The sequence below is a fragment of the Nuphar pumila genome, chromosome 7, assembly GCF_984573655.1.
Source record: "Nuphar pumila chromosome 7, dmNupPumi1.hap1.1, whole genome shotgun sequence".
Classification (NCBI taxonomy): domain Eukaryota; kingdom Viridiplantae; phylum Streptophyta; class Magnoliopsida; order Nymphaeales; family Nymphaeaceae; genus Nuphar; species Nuphar pumila.
Genome location: NC_143255.1, coordinates 124,517,585 through 124,533,975, shown reverse-complemented (window position 1 = coordinate 124,533,975; position 16,391 = coordinate 124,517,585). Strand labels below are relative to the sequence as shown.

The 16,391-nt window shown below is 40.1% G+C and overlaps 2 protein-coding genes across 3 annotated transcripts in view; both read right to left on the bottom strand.

Moving 5' to 3' along the window:
* LOC149833334 (GDT1-like protein 4) overlaps window positions 1–6,962 on the bottom strand; it is a 51,267-nt gene extending 44,305 nt beyond the window's left edge. Inside the window, exons 1-5 of the mRNA XM_090015053.1 lie at window positions 6,664–6,962; window positions 6,476–6,544; window positions 4,458–4,607; window positions 4,267–4,365; window positions 3,991–4,063 (exon numbers count right to left, since the gene is read on the bottom strand). Coding sequence (XP_089871179.1) covers window positions 3,991–4,063; window positions 4,267–4,365; window positions 4,458–4,607; window positions 6,476–6,544; window positions 6,664–6,777 — 505 coding nt within the window. The 5' untranslated portion in view covers window positions 6,778–6,962. The remainder of the gene's footprint in view (window positions 1–3,990; window positions 4,064–4,266; window positions 4,366–4,457; window positions 4,608–6,475; window positions 6,545–6,663) is intronic.
* A 2,512-nt stretch (window positions 6,963–9,474) lies between these two features.
* Window positions 9,475–15,669, bottom strand: LOC149833333 (zinc finger CCCH domain-containing protein ZFN-like). 2 transcript variants are annotated; one of them, XM_090015051.1, is made up of 7 exons: window positions 14,977–15,669; window positions 14,738–14,895; window positions 14,072–14,134; window positions 12,862–12,981; window positions 12,428–12,724; window positions 11,024–11,353; window positions 9,475–10,497 (listed from the first exon to the last, which is right to left on the bottom strand). In XM_090015051.1, exons 1-7 carry the CDS (start codon window positions 15,083–15,085, stop codon window positions 10,204–10,206), a joined length of 1,371 nt encoding a protein of 456 aa, XP_089871177.1. In that variant the 5' UTR covers window positions 15,086–15,669; the 3' UTR covers window positions 9,475–10,203. The 2 variants fall into 2 exon arrangements, with proteins under 2 accessions (XP_089871177.1, XP_089871178.1); XM_090015052.1 differs by lacking the exon at window positions 14,072–14,134 and having other exon boundaries at window positions 9,523–10,497; window positions 14,977–15,644.
* Window positions 15,670–16,391: the final 722 nt, after the last annotated feature.

The following is a 16,391-nucleotide window of genomic DNA, read 5'->3' as shown; positions in this document are numbered from 1 at the left end:
GACGTATCATGCTTTGATGTTGATGAAAATTAATCATGAAATATTTGACTTTAGTGACCTGTACATTTATCACTTATTAAATGGTTATTAGTTCTATCTAAACATGTTGCACATATACTTGTACACATGATACTGTGCACACTCATATGGATATTATGCTTCTTACTCAGACATGGTAGTCTGACTCCTTCTGAATTAATATTTTCAGGAAACAGTATGGTGAGCAATTGCGATCATCGCTGCGGACAGTGCCATGTGACCATATCTTCTTCGGATGTCCTGAGGAACATGACTTGTAATAAATCATTAAGTTGTAATTTAAAACTTGTGGTATATCAATGCAAGAGTTTATTTTACTTAATGCCTGGAGTCTGTGCTATTACTTGTAACCCGCCCAAATAATTTGACTAAAAATTTAATAAAGCTTTTCCGTTGTTGTTTAGAAAAAAAAAAATTATTCCAAAATTTTAAAGCTAAATATTTGGGGCGTTACACAGTTTCTCAGACACAAGCTGACTGAGAAAGTTGGAAGAAAGGTCAGATTGCGAAAAAGAAAAAGAATCCATAGTCAATGGGAAGCGAAAAACGAGAAGGATTAAGAGACTTAAAAGAGAAATCACTTTAGAGCAAACAAAATAAAAACTTATAACAGATAATGGAATTTTAGAGAACTCAGCTGCTTGCCCTTTTTTTTTTAATAATAACCTGCAGACCCGAGACAGAAAACAGAATATGTAGTAAAGGAAAAACAACTCTAAAGAAAAAAAAATATCAATCAGTAAGAAAACACGTTAATATGAAAATAATGTGTTTTCTTTAACGTATTTTCTTTCTAAAAGGGAAAATTCCAAAGTGAAGAGGTAGATAGAGTGATATTAATCAATCAAGGCAGTACAAAGATCGTGTTCAGATCAGATTCAGTTCTGACATCAATATGAAGGGAAGAACGAGTTTGATGTGATTTCAATCTTTGAAATCACGCAAACATGAATTCTGATATTGTGGGGTTAGAAAAGATTATTGTATGGGTGAAATCAGATGCAGCGGTACGAAGGAAAGAATAGTGAGAGAAGAAACAAACTGGAGAAGAAGAAATCAAGTATTTTGGATTGTGAAGGAAAAGAAGAAACGATAGGAATCGAGAGAAAAATACCTTAGAAGATGAAAAAGAGGCCGGACACGATCTTCAAAGGATCTAATGCTCTGATACCATGTTAGGAAATGGTATTCCACCATCAATCACAAGAGGAAGAGGAGTAGAGAGGGAGAGAGGCGTCGGTGGCTGCAAAAAACCCAAAATTAGGGTCTGCGGTTTTGCTTCATTAACTATATACACGTACAGTTTAATTAGGGTACAAAAATACCATTTACATAAAGTGTGGAAATTACAACATGCCATTAATGAGCATGTGTTTAAATAAAACTAAAACAGATTCGGCCAGTCGTGACATCTTTTCAGAGACGATGACAGTTAACAGGGGAAACTACTAACCTTTGATCCTGTGAAAAATTAATGTAGAAAACAATCAATAAAAAACTGCAAATGCACAAGTATTTGAATCACGAAATTCACATATACCCATTATGTAGTGCATATTACAAATACTTGCTTATAGTATAAACAATTCAATATGTCTGCCTATAGTTTACTGATCAAATACATACTGAAAAACATTAATTTTGATGTGAAATGACATGTTTACCTTTTATAAAATAAATTACCAACTCACATTTGTTATTTAATCAAAAAGAAAAGAGGAGAAGATGGCAGACAAGAAAAGAGTGGAAAATGAGGTTTCTTTTTCCACTAAATACAGCACAGTAGATAAACATGGTGACTTTGATAGCAATTTGCTGATATGATGTCAATTGAGGCAGTGTGACCTTCCTTTATCTGGTTTTCAGACTCTTCCACTCGATTTTGCATTGGGTCAGCATTATGAGGACAGTGGGATGGGTGAGGTTCCAAAAGGATCATGATAATTTTAAGAGAGTGATGGTAACAAGGAAAGTGATCCCTTTCAGGCTGCTGGAATCCTATCACCTAGGTGTCACCTTTCCTGGCTGTAGCTAGAGCCCTCCAGCTAACACAACACTGGAGGAATATGTTCAAGCTACTGTAGGACGAGTTGGAATTCACATTGCTTAATGAAGAACTCAAGATAATCTGGTTACAGTTAATCATATGTGAATGTTTGCCAAATAAAGCCTGCAAAATGTGCAAATATCCATGATTGTTTATGTCTATTGCCACATCTACATCTAGGCAAGGACAAGGTAGGAGACAAGGTGTTGCTTGTGCTCTTATCTCCAATTAGGAAACAAATATTACAAGACATTATTTCAGCATCTATTTCTAAAACTTTAACATGCAAAAACTATATAACCCACCCATTATGTTCAATGATCATGTCTAACTTTAAAGTTCGTTGAACCAAAAGTGCTTCAAGTGATTTTACCAGAATTCTGTGGCATCCTTTTGGTGGCTTTGGTTCATCTTCTAATATAAAAGTTCATAAATATCAAACATGGTGAAGCATGCATGATACTTTTTTCCCTCGGGAAGAGTTGATTCTCAACAGCAATTATTATTTTCACTGTTTCCTTCATATTCTTATGCTGCATTGCAACTGAAAAGTCTTAATCGCCCCAACTTTCTCTTCTGAAGGATTTTCTTTCTTAAGCCATCATTATTTTTCTCTGCTCTCTTCCACCCATCAGAGCATGCACAAGAAACATCCTTGGAAGCATACAGATGCACCTGTGAAACACGTCATGCCTCACCTGTTATATTATATAGTTAGCTCAGTAGAATAAAAATAATTTCTTGCTCAAACTTGGGGACTCAAGTACTCAACTGCTTATGCTACTTTGTCCTGACTTTGAGAATATTATGGCACAATGTTGAGGAAATCTAAGAAAGCAAATTATCGAAGGCAGTAGGATCGATACTGCATCAATAGGTTACAAGAAACAATGAAGTTGATTGCCTGCTCAGATCCTTCCAATTCTGAAGTCATAGTTTACTTGCTAAGATCTGATCTTCCTTGTATTCCTTGTAATTACAAAAATGAGGACCTACTAAAATTGCTAAGGCTAATTCAGGACCACATCCACTACTAGACCAACATGCACTGGACAACTACTCCAATCTGGCCATCAACTTGAGAAGTGGATGGATATGAATTGTGAAAGTTGTGTTGCATTGAAACATCATAAAAAATTTTTGAGCTTCAGAACAAGGTAAAAACAGGTCAAATATTGGGGCAGACTGTGGCTGATGAGGATCCTGCTCAGGCCCTTGGTGCAGTGGGTTCAGATCTAGATCCAGGTCAGAGCATGAATGGGTCTGAAAATTAGTTCTCCAATTGCAGTTTGTTTGGGACAGCACATATATCAGATACACCTGATCTAAGGTTCAAGCAGACAATGAGGATTTAAATCTAGCCCAAACTCATTGGGAAACAGCATCACTTTCAGACTTATGCTAGCTTGTCTGTCTGCCTTAATTTTAGCACACAGCATGGTGTTGGGACCCCCCACCCGGACATAGGTCAACGACTACTACATACCTTGAGCATCATATAGAGAAAGGATTACGGTAGGTTATGATAGAGAGAGAAGGTGACCTTGCTGAAAAGAAATTTCATGTTATGATGAAAAAGGTGACTTGCTAAAGAAGGAAGCCTCATTTTGGGTGGATGGGCAGGAAATGAAGTCAGGTTTGACAAAGGAAAGGTTAATAAACAATATAGTGAGAAAGAGAGGGCAACATAATAACATTAATTTCTTAACTCAAGTTGAGTTGAACGGAATTTCTCAGAGCAATAATTTAGGTGCTTTTATTAACGCTTCCATTTGCAAATTGGTGTTCTTTCTTGGTACCATTACCTATTACACCAAGTTATAAAGCTAAAATGAAGAAACCAATCCAGAAGGGCTAACTATATTTAGCCAAAAATAAAGGTCTTGAAAAGGTAAATGACACACCTGTAGCTGCACTATTGGTGTGCTTCCTTGATATCAAGTTGGGAACAATTCTACCAAGCCCAGTTGAAAGAACCTATAATGCAAGCGAACTTTTGCTATGAGTATCTCAAATATCAAGGAATATAAAGAGAACATGTTGACCGAAAAGGACACATGTCTCAAAGAATTGGCACAAAATCAAGAATAATGATGTCAAAACATGTTTCAGATCATCACTACAGAAGAAAATAAAAGGTTGTTGATAATCAACTACACCAATAACGTAGAATAGCTTACTGTCATCACAATTAGCGCAGTAAGTGCACCAGATAGAACAATGGACTTTGGATGACGCATAGCCATAAGAGCTGCTATTATAAATGTTTCATCTCCAATCTGTAGGGAGTGTGAATAAGAGCCACAAATATCAACTGAAGAATGTATCTGTAATTATGATGGACTTTGAATATGGAATTTGAGAATCAAACCTCACTGATGATGATCATTGACAAACTAGCAAAAAAAGCATCCAGTATTCCGAGGCCAATTTCTGAGTATCCAGTTATATCAGTAGCTTTAAGGTTGGATCCCTCATCATCTGTTGCTGCATTATCCTTTATTAAAGTATGCAGAACAATCTGTCCAAGAAGAAATGTTAGAAATATTTCCACAAACAAGAGGGGACAAGGAGGAGTGAAAACTAAAAAGGAAACACATGAAAACTCGGTATTCTATATAGAAAGATATTTGAAGCTGAAGAGATTCAAAAATGTTATCTAGGTGTACCATCATTCCCTCTGAAGCATACACATAGTTGCAGGCAGTCATTTTCAGTGCAGAATACATACATTTAAAAATGGAAACTTATTGAGGCCCAGAAATTCCATTTTCTACTTGGAAAATGATGCTACATTTCATTGTTTGCATTTTATTCTTGCTGTAAAACAAGTCCGCCTGTTTCATTCAGATACTACACCATTGAGACAAACATTAATATTACCAATAAAGTTAAAACACCAAGAAGCACAATACAGCAAGAAAAACTTTTTTTATGAAGAGCCCCACAATCAAACTGCCACCTCAAAGCCACACATAAATCTAAACCATCATGGAGAAATAATTGATCTCTACAAAACTTAATAAAGCAACAGCGAAAAGAATATTCTTTAGCATTTCTTTAATAAAACAGATTGTAATTCATTATTAATATGATTAATTGAATAAAAATTAAAATCTAAGTAGATCTATTATACAATTCGCTTCTCAATAAACCACATGCCAATTGTCATCCTATTGACTCCAAAAAATTCTCAATTACTTCCTAGGAAGCTGAGTTCGCCAGGACAACAAATTAAATTTTCACGGAATTGGTATCCAAATATATGGTGAATCATCAAATTGCTGGGATTGCAGAAGAGAAATGTAAAACAAAATAATAGAAAATTTTACAGAATCTTTATACATATAACTCTGTAAAATGACTCAACCATGTCAAGAATAATATTTTGTGCCCACCACAGGTTGAGCCCTTTTGAAAAAAGAAACAAAAACGGTTTATAGGCAAATGAGGAGAAACTGGATTGCTATACGGACTCTCTGGTTTTTCCAGTTTGAGTTCTGGGTGGAAAGTACTGTAAAGACTACATCAGCTTGAACGGCCTGCTGATCTTTGTAAAGGCCTCAATGAAGCAAAGCAGTGTACAACGCCTTCCCCTTCAAATGGTTAGTTCCTGCTTCTATGCAGAGTCCAAACTGGCTTTGATGGTTGGATCTACAACCATAAGTAACATAATGAAGGTGCTTCATGCTTGCTTAGCAACTTTCAAAGCACCTTCTACAGCCTTGATTCTTCAATGATTCCTTATATTGAGGAAAAAAATCACTATTCAGCAGAACTTCAAAAACTGTGGTGTAAATCCAATTCTGAGATTGTCATTAGCTTCTGAACAAGTACCGCATGATGTCTATCACGAAGAAAAAATATTGACATCTGATGGTTGATGGAGATGAAAGAAAATTCATTATTCGGGAGAAGCCAACAAAAAAAGGAGCTGGTACAGGTTTGTTATAACACAATGTTCATCCTTGTAAGAGCCTTGGACAAGTATGCCCTCAATTTACCACAGACAAATAGCCACCAGAGGCAGAGCTCATCGTCAATGTTCTTCCTCTTACATGAGTGTGATAAAAGGATAAATGTCCTTCTAAAAGCAGGCATCATTCTATACCACTTAATCACAAGACTACCACCATCTCCACACCCAAAGGAACTCTGCGCTACTTTTAAAAAAAATGAAGAATTGTGTGATTGGTACTCAAGAAAACCAAATAAACATCAACAGCAACAAATCCTGAGCCACCATACAAAGTAAATTACAAGAATTGCGTGATTGGTGCTCAAGAAAAAACAAGTAAAATTCGCAATTTTGCCAGATTGATATTCAAGAAATCGAGACGAAGACGACGAAAAACAACCCCCAAAGCAGAAGCTCAGATATTCGCTCACCTTCGACCGCCGATCGAGCACCTTGATGGGATCATTCGACAGATTCCCGTCAGCATCTGACCCTGATTCCTACAAACCAAAACAGCCCCACGAAAGAAAATGTGAAATTGAACAAAACCCAACAAAAATCACAACTTCCACAAAGAATCCAAAGGATCACCGAAACCCAAAAAAAACAAAGGAATTACCTCCGCAGAGACGCAAGAGACAATCACCGACGCAGGCACAAGAAGAAGAAGAAGAAGAAGAAGCAGAGACAAGGGAGAGGAACGCCTATTTCTTGGGTTCCTTGATGCAGCCATGATCGGGATTTGTACCTCCAATTCCAAACCCAAATTTTCAGGAAAGAACAGGATTTTTACGAGAAATTAATCCAACGAGAACGAAAATCCGGATCCGATGGCATTTTCTAACATAAGAAGCCACAAATTTTCAGGAAAAACGAACAACGTTTATGACAATCGCATCGGATCTTGCGGGAGCTGAAGATTCTGATCGACGAAAAAGGGTAGAAATAAATCTGGGAAAAAAGGAACCTGGGGGATGGCAGAAATGAAAATAATAGGAGATCTAGGGTGACAAAATTATCGACTCCACATGGCTCCAAAGCGAGAAACGAGACAGGTTGGTGTCGGTCGGGTCAATCATATTGGATTCATTCTTTATCTTTTGGGACTTTGTCTTCAACAAAATTACTATAACACCATCACATCCACGCGTTTCGCTTGACCCTAGTGCGGAAGGCCGTATGCACGTTTGGTTCCAAGTGGGTCCGGGTCAGGATCCGATTGTTGGCCTTTTTAATGAGGTCCAGATCCAAATGTATCTGGACCCCTGTTTGTGTTCTGATGTAAATCCGTCTGGCATGAACTAGGTTTGACAGGTTTGGAGCTTTGGGTCATATCCTCTCCCTTTTCAGGGATATATAGATAGGGGTGTGAAGGGGTTGTGTTTGACTCAGAATGGACATGTACCAAACATCATAGGGTTCGGGCTTGGTGATAAAAAGGAGGAGGTCCAATTAAGAACGCAGGTCAGACCCAAGGTTAGATTAATATATGGAACTGTATGGTTTATGAAATTTCATAATAAACCTGTCTCGATTTAAATCCACAATCTGCTTACAGTCAAATTGCAAAAGAATCCGTCCGTTGTTTAGCAGATCAGTCTTGGCCTTTCTCACCTTAATTACAAACTGGTGCTTCTGTCAAGAACATGGATCCCAGCATTTGAAATAGCATGGGTTCCATGATACATTCAATCCTAACCATCCTGCAGAACCATCTAGCCGTTGATTGGATGGCTAGGATTGAATGTATGATAGAACCCATGGGATCCGTGTTCTTCTGTCAAGAGCATGACCATGGTTAACTAGTTATCAAAATGTCTTTCATCAAATAGTTGTTAGTGAATTATTTTTTTTTGCAAATTAACCCCTACCCTATTCACATTTTACAATTTGGTTCTCCTAAATGTTGAGGAGTACAAGGACTAACAACATAAATTGGTAGGTACAACCTATCATAAATGCGAACTGGACATTTAGAACACTTTTGTACAAATCTGACCTCACCAATATGTTTGGCATGGTCCGCTTGCTAGGCATAAATACTTGGATCATGTTTTTGAATGGAAAAAAGCCTTGAATTTCACAAAAATTGTAGACCATTGATTTTTTTTTGGATAATCCAAGAGAAACCCTCACATCACCTATCACACATTGACTGGCCTGTTGGTAAAACCCTTGAGGTCCCTCATACCCAGCTTCGACCTTGGGGCAAGGGACACCAACCATGAGGTTCGAACCCTCCTGTCAAATTGGTGACAGAGTCCCCTCAGCCAATTGAGTGGAGTGCTTGTGGGCCCTAGACTTTAGAAGTCTTAAAATGCCGGATCAAGTGTCCAAATGAACAATCCAAGAATCATTTCCTACAAAACCATGCAGATCACATCTGTACAGTCAGGTTTCACAAAAAAAAAAAAAACTGCAAATGACAAATTCATACCAACCTAACTCCTTGTAGATGTGTGAAATACGTGCCTATGTTGAAAGATGGCACCTTGAGCCCAAAGATACGTTGAACAGATACGTGCACAATGTACTACATGCAAACACTGTATCTCATGCATTATAGAATGACAAAAGCCTTAATCATGTACCCAAATTACCACAGATAATGCAACGAATTGAGGAAGCATGAATATATATAAACACAGTTATTTAACTGCAACGACTAGACTTTGGACGTATAGCGCACACGACCTCACATAATCCATCATTTAACAATGTTTTGAACTAAGCACCACCCCCGGGTGATCCGCAGCCAGCGGGATGGTTGTGAAGGTGGAGTTGAAGACCCCAGATCAAACCCCACCGGTGCGCACGGGTGTGTCCATAGCTTTCAGAGGTGGGCCACATAAGGCAGGGTGGTCGAGGGGCCCCACCCAGGGTTTTTTCTCTCTTCAGCAAGGGTTCCTCATCATAAAAAAACAATGTTTTGAACTAAGAACTAAGCCGTTTGTATCACTACTAGCACACACAAACACAAACACACTTGCACGTGCAAAAGAGCCACACCTAAATAAAATGGTCTTCGAAATGCCGGAATAAGAACAATTGTTTTTAACATTTTTTGTAATGGCAGAAAAATCAGACAACAGTTCTTGAGAGAGTCCACATGATACCCGGTAAACTGAATTTCCACAAATAAATCATAGAACAATGGTATAACTGCACTAGATTCTTCCATCGGTCTTGTGACCGATTCTCGTTTTTCTTTTCACTTGTGAGGCAAGCGAAGAAAATTTTTTCACAATATCTTCGCATACACCATCAAATTAATTCTTCTGATACTTTGAGCAGGTCCATTTCCATGTTCTGAACAAATTATTGTATTCTCACTAACTGGGGGGTCAATTGAAATAGCACGACTTCTACCAGAGAAGCCAAGATTGAAAGATTGACTCGATAGAGACCATCAAATTAATTCTTCTGATACTTTGAGCAGGTCCATTTCCATGTTCTGAACAAATTATTGTATTCTCACTAACTGGGGGGTCAATTGAAATAGCACGACTTCTACCAGAGAAGCCAAGATTGAAAGATTGACTCGATAGAGAACTTATGGAATTGAGAAAATAAACTGGATCTTCCAGTCTGATGGGAACAACACGAAAATAGAATTTGACAATGGAGCAGCTATCTACAGGAAAAATAAATTACAGGACACAGGAGTAATGGAGAACTTCCCATCATCATCCCATATATATATATATATATATATATATATATATATATATATAGTGAGAGAGGAGGGGGGGGGACGGCAGGAGGACAAGCAGTTGCAGGTCAACTTTCAGGAGAAAGCCAAACAGATATTGGATAACAGACTCAAATTTACCATGGAAATGCCAGGCCGACGTTGAGAGAGATGGTAGTGGAAGTACAGAGGCAGAATAAGAACGAGGAATTCCCAAAAGCATCTCAAATCCATGAAAAAGTTCTCCCCGTAAGATTGGCAGAGGAACCCAGAGCAGATGAATGAAGTACTAAGTGAAAGTCTACAGGGTGCAGTAGTGAAGTCTCTGAAGTTTGGCTAAGAAAAAATGAATCTCATTGAAAAGATCGATGATGCATACATGTCACCATTTTAATGCCCTTGAACCTCAGTTCAAGGAAGACCTTTGTCATCAGTTGATCAAGGAAACGTAGGGAAAGGCCAGATGCTTCAAGCAGTGTGTGACCCCTCATTGTCAATGCTCTGATCACCAGAAGGTATCTGCCTTGTGTCCGATATTGGAAGCCGCCTAGATTTTCCAGAGCCGGCTTCTGAAGAAACTTCTGATGTCAAAGGTAGCACAGGTGTTCCTGATGATGTTCCTAATAACCGACGAACAACTGGAACATCAGAAGATGCCGGCAGGCTGAAAGAGATGGCACTACTCATGGGATGGTCAAATTTGCAGGTGGGGCCAAATTTACAGATACCATAATTAGAATAGAATGTACACAAGGGTTCTCCCTGGGGAAAAAAAGGAAAAAACAATTATTAATGCATATAATTGCAGTATAACCAAGTATAAAATCGAGACTGACAAAACAATAACATACAACATCATGCATAGGATCCAAGTCCAAACAACACAGACAAAACATCCAATGTGGAGAAACCAAAAAGGATCTGTCTCGGGACCCCTAAAAATGCTTCAAAGATATTCTTTTCTAATTGCAATTTGGATGCTGATGTAGCTCACTAGAGACTAAAACACAAAACGCATCAATGGACCAGATTACACTATTCCAAAAAAAAACAAAATGCATTGTAATACACAGGTCAACAATTCGACATTTTCACAAAATGGTACAAGATGCACTTCTCAGTCCAACCCCCTCCTATTAAGTGCATCTGGCACTTAAATGGTGATTTAGGGATCATTCAGCACTGGCAAAAATGACAAAATGCATTGTGTTCATGTAGTGAATCCAGTGAAACATTCAAACATAAGATTTTGATGCAACTGCATATTTGAAAAATAGATACAACTTACTGGGCGCAGTGGAAGTCCCATCGGACTCAAGACACAGTTGGGAGCAGGTATCAACCTCTCTCTGGGATGATGAAAATGACATACAGCACCAAATTTACAATCACCAGTCTTCATGTAAAATTGGCATTCAGGTTGGTCAGGCCTCTCAGGAAATATATTCTCCCTCTGAATTGCAAAGAGCCCCACCGGAACAGAACCCGAACCATAAGGAGAAAAGGTTCCTTGACCTCCTGAATCCATCGTGTCATTCTGGCGAGAGGTCCCATAATATTGACCAGTTCCTAAAGCTTGTTGTTGACCATCTGAAGATGACATTGAACCTAACTGCCCCTGGAAGATTAAACATGTGCGTTGAGGAATAGTCCTAAAGATGATATCAGATTGAAATGGAAACTAGCTGAAAGGGAGCTCATAAAGTTAGTGTGTCCGCATAAAGAACAACAAATACAAAATGATTCCCATCGTCCAAATTCAATCTCAACTTTTTTTTCCTGGTGACAAAGAATATACTCAGGTTCAGCATGTGGTTTCCCTTAAAATGTAAAAAAGTTAGCAGCACCTCAAGCTTCAAATATCATCCTTTGTGGAAACAATCTTATGCATAAAATGAACCAAGCTAGAAATAACCATAACATATGCAGTATAATGTGTTTGGTCACAAATGCAGCAAAATGAAACAAACACGCCTCACATTAACCTGATCCACTCTGTCGCAATACTGGGATCCATGAAGAATCCTAACCCGGTTATACATAAAGGGCCATGAAGAGATCACAGAAATAAGCTAAGAAATAAACATGTATTCAAGAAAAATCAGCCTGACAAATTTTCTTAAAAATAGAAATGCATTTATACATTTCAAAAAGAGAAAAACACATACTCAGTTAAACTTCAAATTGCTTTTTTTTACAGTACACTTCAAATTGCTTATTCAATGGCAAATACATAGCCAGATATTGGAATTACCGAATAAGTATAATTGGCTTATCCATCGAAGTTCATTCTTCTAGGGAGACGAGCTTCTCAGAAAAAGCAAGTTGATTTTCTTATTTTCAAGTCAAGGAGAAAAACATTTTAAAGAAATCTAACAAAGAAAATGATGTTTAAAATGATATCAGCCATACGCTGCCAGCTTCAGACCAGATCCATTCATTCCAGAGAGATGTGCCACCCAAGGGTGGACTAGACCAGTTCCAAAAGAAAGAAGAATGCCATGGTCCATTCACTCTACTCATAGGAGCTTGAATGGAACGTATGATAGAGGGTAGAACTGCAATCTGGAGTGTGGTAACCCAAGATGGTTGCAACCCAGGCATCCCTCAAGCCACATCCCACAGTATCACCACGAACAAAATAAAACAAAGCAATGACAGTTAGATAAAAACAGAAAAGAGTAGAACTTACAGTGTACGTGTTCCAGCCGGGAACTGGCACTACTCCTTGAGGAAGAATCAGCTGTGCATAACTGGAAGGACCCTGCCAACGAGGGCTTGGAATAAAAGATGCCCTTGACAATTGCCAGTTTGGGAGTCCTCCTGGATAAGACTGCTGACCAGGAGTTGTCGGAGAATGTATGGGAGGATAAATAGCTGATCCACTCAATGAGACCATTGTGCTGGTCGGTTGTGGATGGTGGAATTTACAAGTGTTGCCATACTTACATTGTCCAGTTCTAAGGTAATAAGCACACTCCTTCTCATTCTGCAATAAGGGGAGGAAGAAAAAAACACTGTAAGGCTAACAGGGTTCCAAAAAACTATAGTCAGGACTTGCATCATTGCATCAACTATCTCTGAAGAAATGTTAAAACAACAGTGACTGTGAACAAGATGAGATACCGGGCGGAGTGGGTAGCCCAAAATATTTAACAATACTCTTCCAGCAATCCCTGCTTTATCTCTAGGGTGATGGAACTTGCATGTTACTCCAAATTTGCATGTTCCCGTTTTCAAGTAATACTGCAAAACAATTAAAGAATTGTTGGTTCTTCAAAGTTCAACTGAGAAAGGCATGGTTAGTTTCCACAAGTACAGACAACTTAAAGAGAGAACAGGTATCTATTGGGCAATCCAAAACCAAAAATACTAAAAGATGTGTACACCTAGATTCACATGGGAAATTCATTACACATGCACATAGAAGAACGGAGAAATGTTGTTTGAATAGATTTGCATACACATAAAAGGTGTGGAGTATGTGAACACCATGCCACTCACAATGACCGCCCATTACCAAATGAACATGAATATCATCACATTAAAGCAAAAACACATACTAACAGAAGCTTACACCTTTTCAATGTTCTGAAAAAACAGGACTAGAGTTTCGTAGGTTAACCACCTCATGACAAAGCATCACTTTTTCATATCAGTGATGAGAAACTAAAGCCCAAGGACTGTTAACCAAACGTGCACAAGCTGAAGCTGAGAGTCCGAGACTACTCGGTTACCATTTAGAGCTCCAAGTGAGTTTGCTATCAGCCGCATGGCCCACACACACCTTATAATATTGCCTCCCTCATCAGATGGCTCATAACTATGCAGGTGTTTTCTCTATATTTACATCCGTTAATTGGATGTCCCACAAAATTCAAACACGAACAATGCACTGATACAACACATGCAACCTCAAATGAGCTGATGCCTTCATTGGGCTCCAAGCCCTTCTAAGTATGTGCTTTAATCAAAACAGTGTGTCTAGTGTAACCAAAACAAATGAAAGCATACTGCCTCCATAAATGCACTAAAAGCATAAGAGACTTTGATGTAATGAACCAACCACGCCTGTGGGGCGATTGTGGTTGACATATCCTCTTCAAACATCAAGAGAAACGTTTCCATATCTTTACAGATTACAACAAGAACTAAAGTAAACATTGCATCAACATATGTCTTCAGCACACAGGATGGCAATTCGTAATAACAACAATTCAAAGAGGATGAACCCAGAAACCCACACAGGCAATTACATACACCAATGCAATATCGGAACCTCTCAGCCCGGAACCATGTGATTCAACCACAAGGGATCGGAAGCAATATAGGATACCTGGCATTCGGGCTGCCCAATTCTTTCAGGGTACCCTCCCTTCATTCTCGCAGCGGTAACAGCCTGCCAAATCGCACAATGCCAAGTATTTTTAAAACAAAACAAACATCTTAACCAGCATTTGAATCCAACCAGTGAACCAACTAGCTAATGGCTACTAATGCACAGTTCATTAACAACCAATCTCTCAGATCAACAACCCGGGACAACACCACATTGGCACGTTCTCACCCCAAATCGAACCCCTTTCGCTTCATTGCTTTGCAGACAATCCCTTTATCACGCAAGCCAAGGCAACTCATCAGGGTCCTGATTTGAGGGCCACATATCGCCGGGTTGGAACACGAAACTGGTCGCAAACACGGGGGCTACCTAGTTGAGTACAGATGCACAATGACCATCAAGAATCAACCAACGCTTACCGGAGCCCGCTTGCGTCCATCAACCCGTTGGGTACAGATTCACAAGGGAAGGCAATCAAAAGAGCAATCAAAATTCCCACCCCTCAACATCAATCAGCAATAAACGCAACAAAAATTCGTCCTTTCGAATACAAAACGCATCAAAATCGCAATTTGCAACCCCAACAATCCCCGACACCGCAAGCGAATGAAGGAATTCGCAATTCCCAAAATCCAATCCCTAGAAACCGAAGAAACAAATTACCAGCTTCCGATTGGGAGGATGATTGAACCGGCAGCCCATCCCGAACCTACAGAACCCCGTCCGGATGTAGTACGCGCAATCCTGCTCCCCGGGCCGCTCCGGGTACGGACCCGGCTCCGCGATCTCGTTCGATCTCAGCTTCATCTGCCACATTGCATCTGTCAAACAAGTAAACACACGATCAAAAAGACGAAACCCCTAACCCAGCACACATCCGGGGAACCAAGCTCCGGAATAACCTTCTATGCCGCCGCCGCCGGCCCTCGTCCGCGCGAACTGCGAGCCCTCCGTCACCGCCGCCGCGGCGAACCCGGGCCTGGACATCTGAATCGCCGCAGTGTAATCCATGGCCGACGCCCCTTACGCACCCCCCACCGACGCGCAATTCGCCATCGGAAAGCGCTTGAACAGCCGCCTCTCTCTCTCTCTTACTGTGTCGGATACCTGCCCGCGAGACTGGCGGATCAGATTGAGGACTGCATTCGACGATGGTGGTGGGGTGTTTAGGGTCGGCCTCACTGGGCGGAGCAGAAGAGAACGGACAGAAACAACACGCAAGGCATCGCCTTCGTCGTCCCCGCAACTCAACGCCAACCAACCGTTTTTGGTTCTGCACGGCCCACCGCGTTTTTGTCACCGTTTGGGTTCTTCCCTTCTCCCCTCAACCCCGCAGAAACCGCTCTCACTCTTTTTTTATCCTCCAGAGAGAGAAAAATAGAGAGCCAATGGGAGGAGTGAAGGAGGAAAGGGAGTGGAGGGATTTGAAGCGGATCTCCTCCCCTATTTTTGGGGCTTCCCAGTTTTAAAGAGGATGCATTTAAAGCGCCGAAACCACGCACGCAGAGGTACGGTCGTCGTCACACCCCCCACATACATACTCTCTCTCTCTCTCTCTCTCTCTCTCTCTCTCTCTCTCTCTCTCTACTGTTTCAGCCTTTCTCTCTCTTGTTTTCTCGGTTTAACTTTCTCTCTCTAGAGGATGGTGATCTACCGACGGCCCGCGGACCGCCGCGTGGATGATACGTTTTTTATTATTTTTTCCTTTAATCTTTGCTTTTCCCCACTTGGCTGTTGGGCTTTCTCCCTCGTGACTCTTTTCACACGGCTCGGCTCGGCTCGGCTCGGCTCGGATTATTGTGTCTTCTCGTGGGTTTTAGTTTTACTACGGCGAGTGGGACATTCATTTTGCACGTTTCCTCTGGTAAATACGCTTTGGAAGCGGGGGAAAACGAGGGAAATTCGTACGAAAACGGAATATCATGCTGCTGTTGTAGACGAGAGGGAACGTTTTTGTACGGGGATTTCTCATATTTTTGGGCGATTTCACCATTCGTGCATACGGAAACTTGTGGGCGCCTAAAGAGGTGGGGAAATAGTGGTGAAATTTTTTCATAGTGGTGTATCCCACGTAGGTCAATGTGAAGTGAATATCCGAACTTTTTGAGAAAAAATTTACCATTAACAAGCACGGCATTAGCGCGAATGGTATCATGTTAGAAGGAGTTGGTTTAGTCGAGTGTGTTGAGCTTCTTGCAGTAGTTGCTAATGATTATTAAGGGTGTGTTTGAATCCCACCCCATCTCAGATCCGAGGATCTCTAGTTTGAACTAGATCTTTGGATCTCTAATCCGTGGATAAAGGTGTTTTAGTTGAA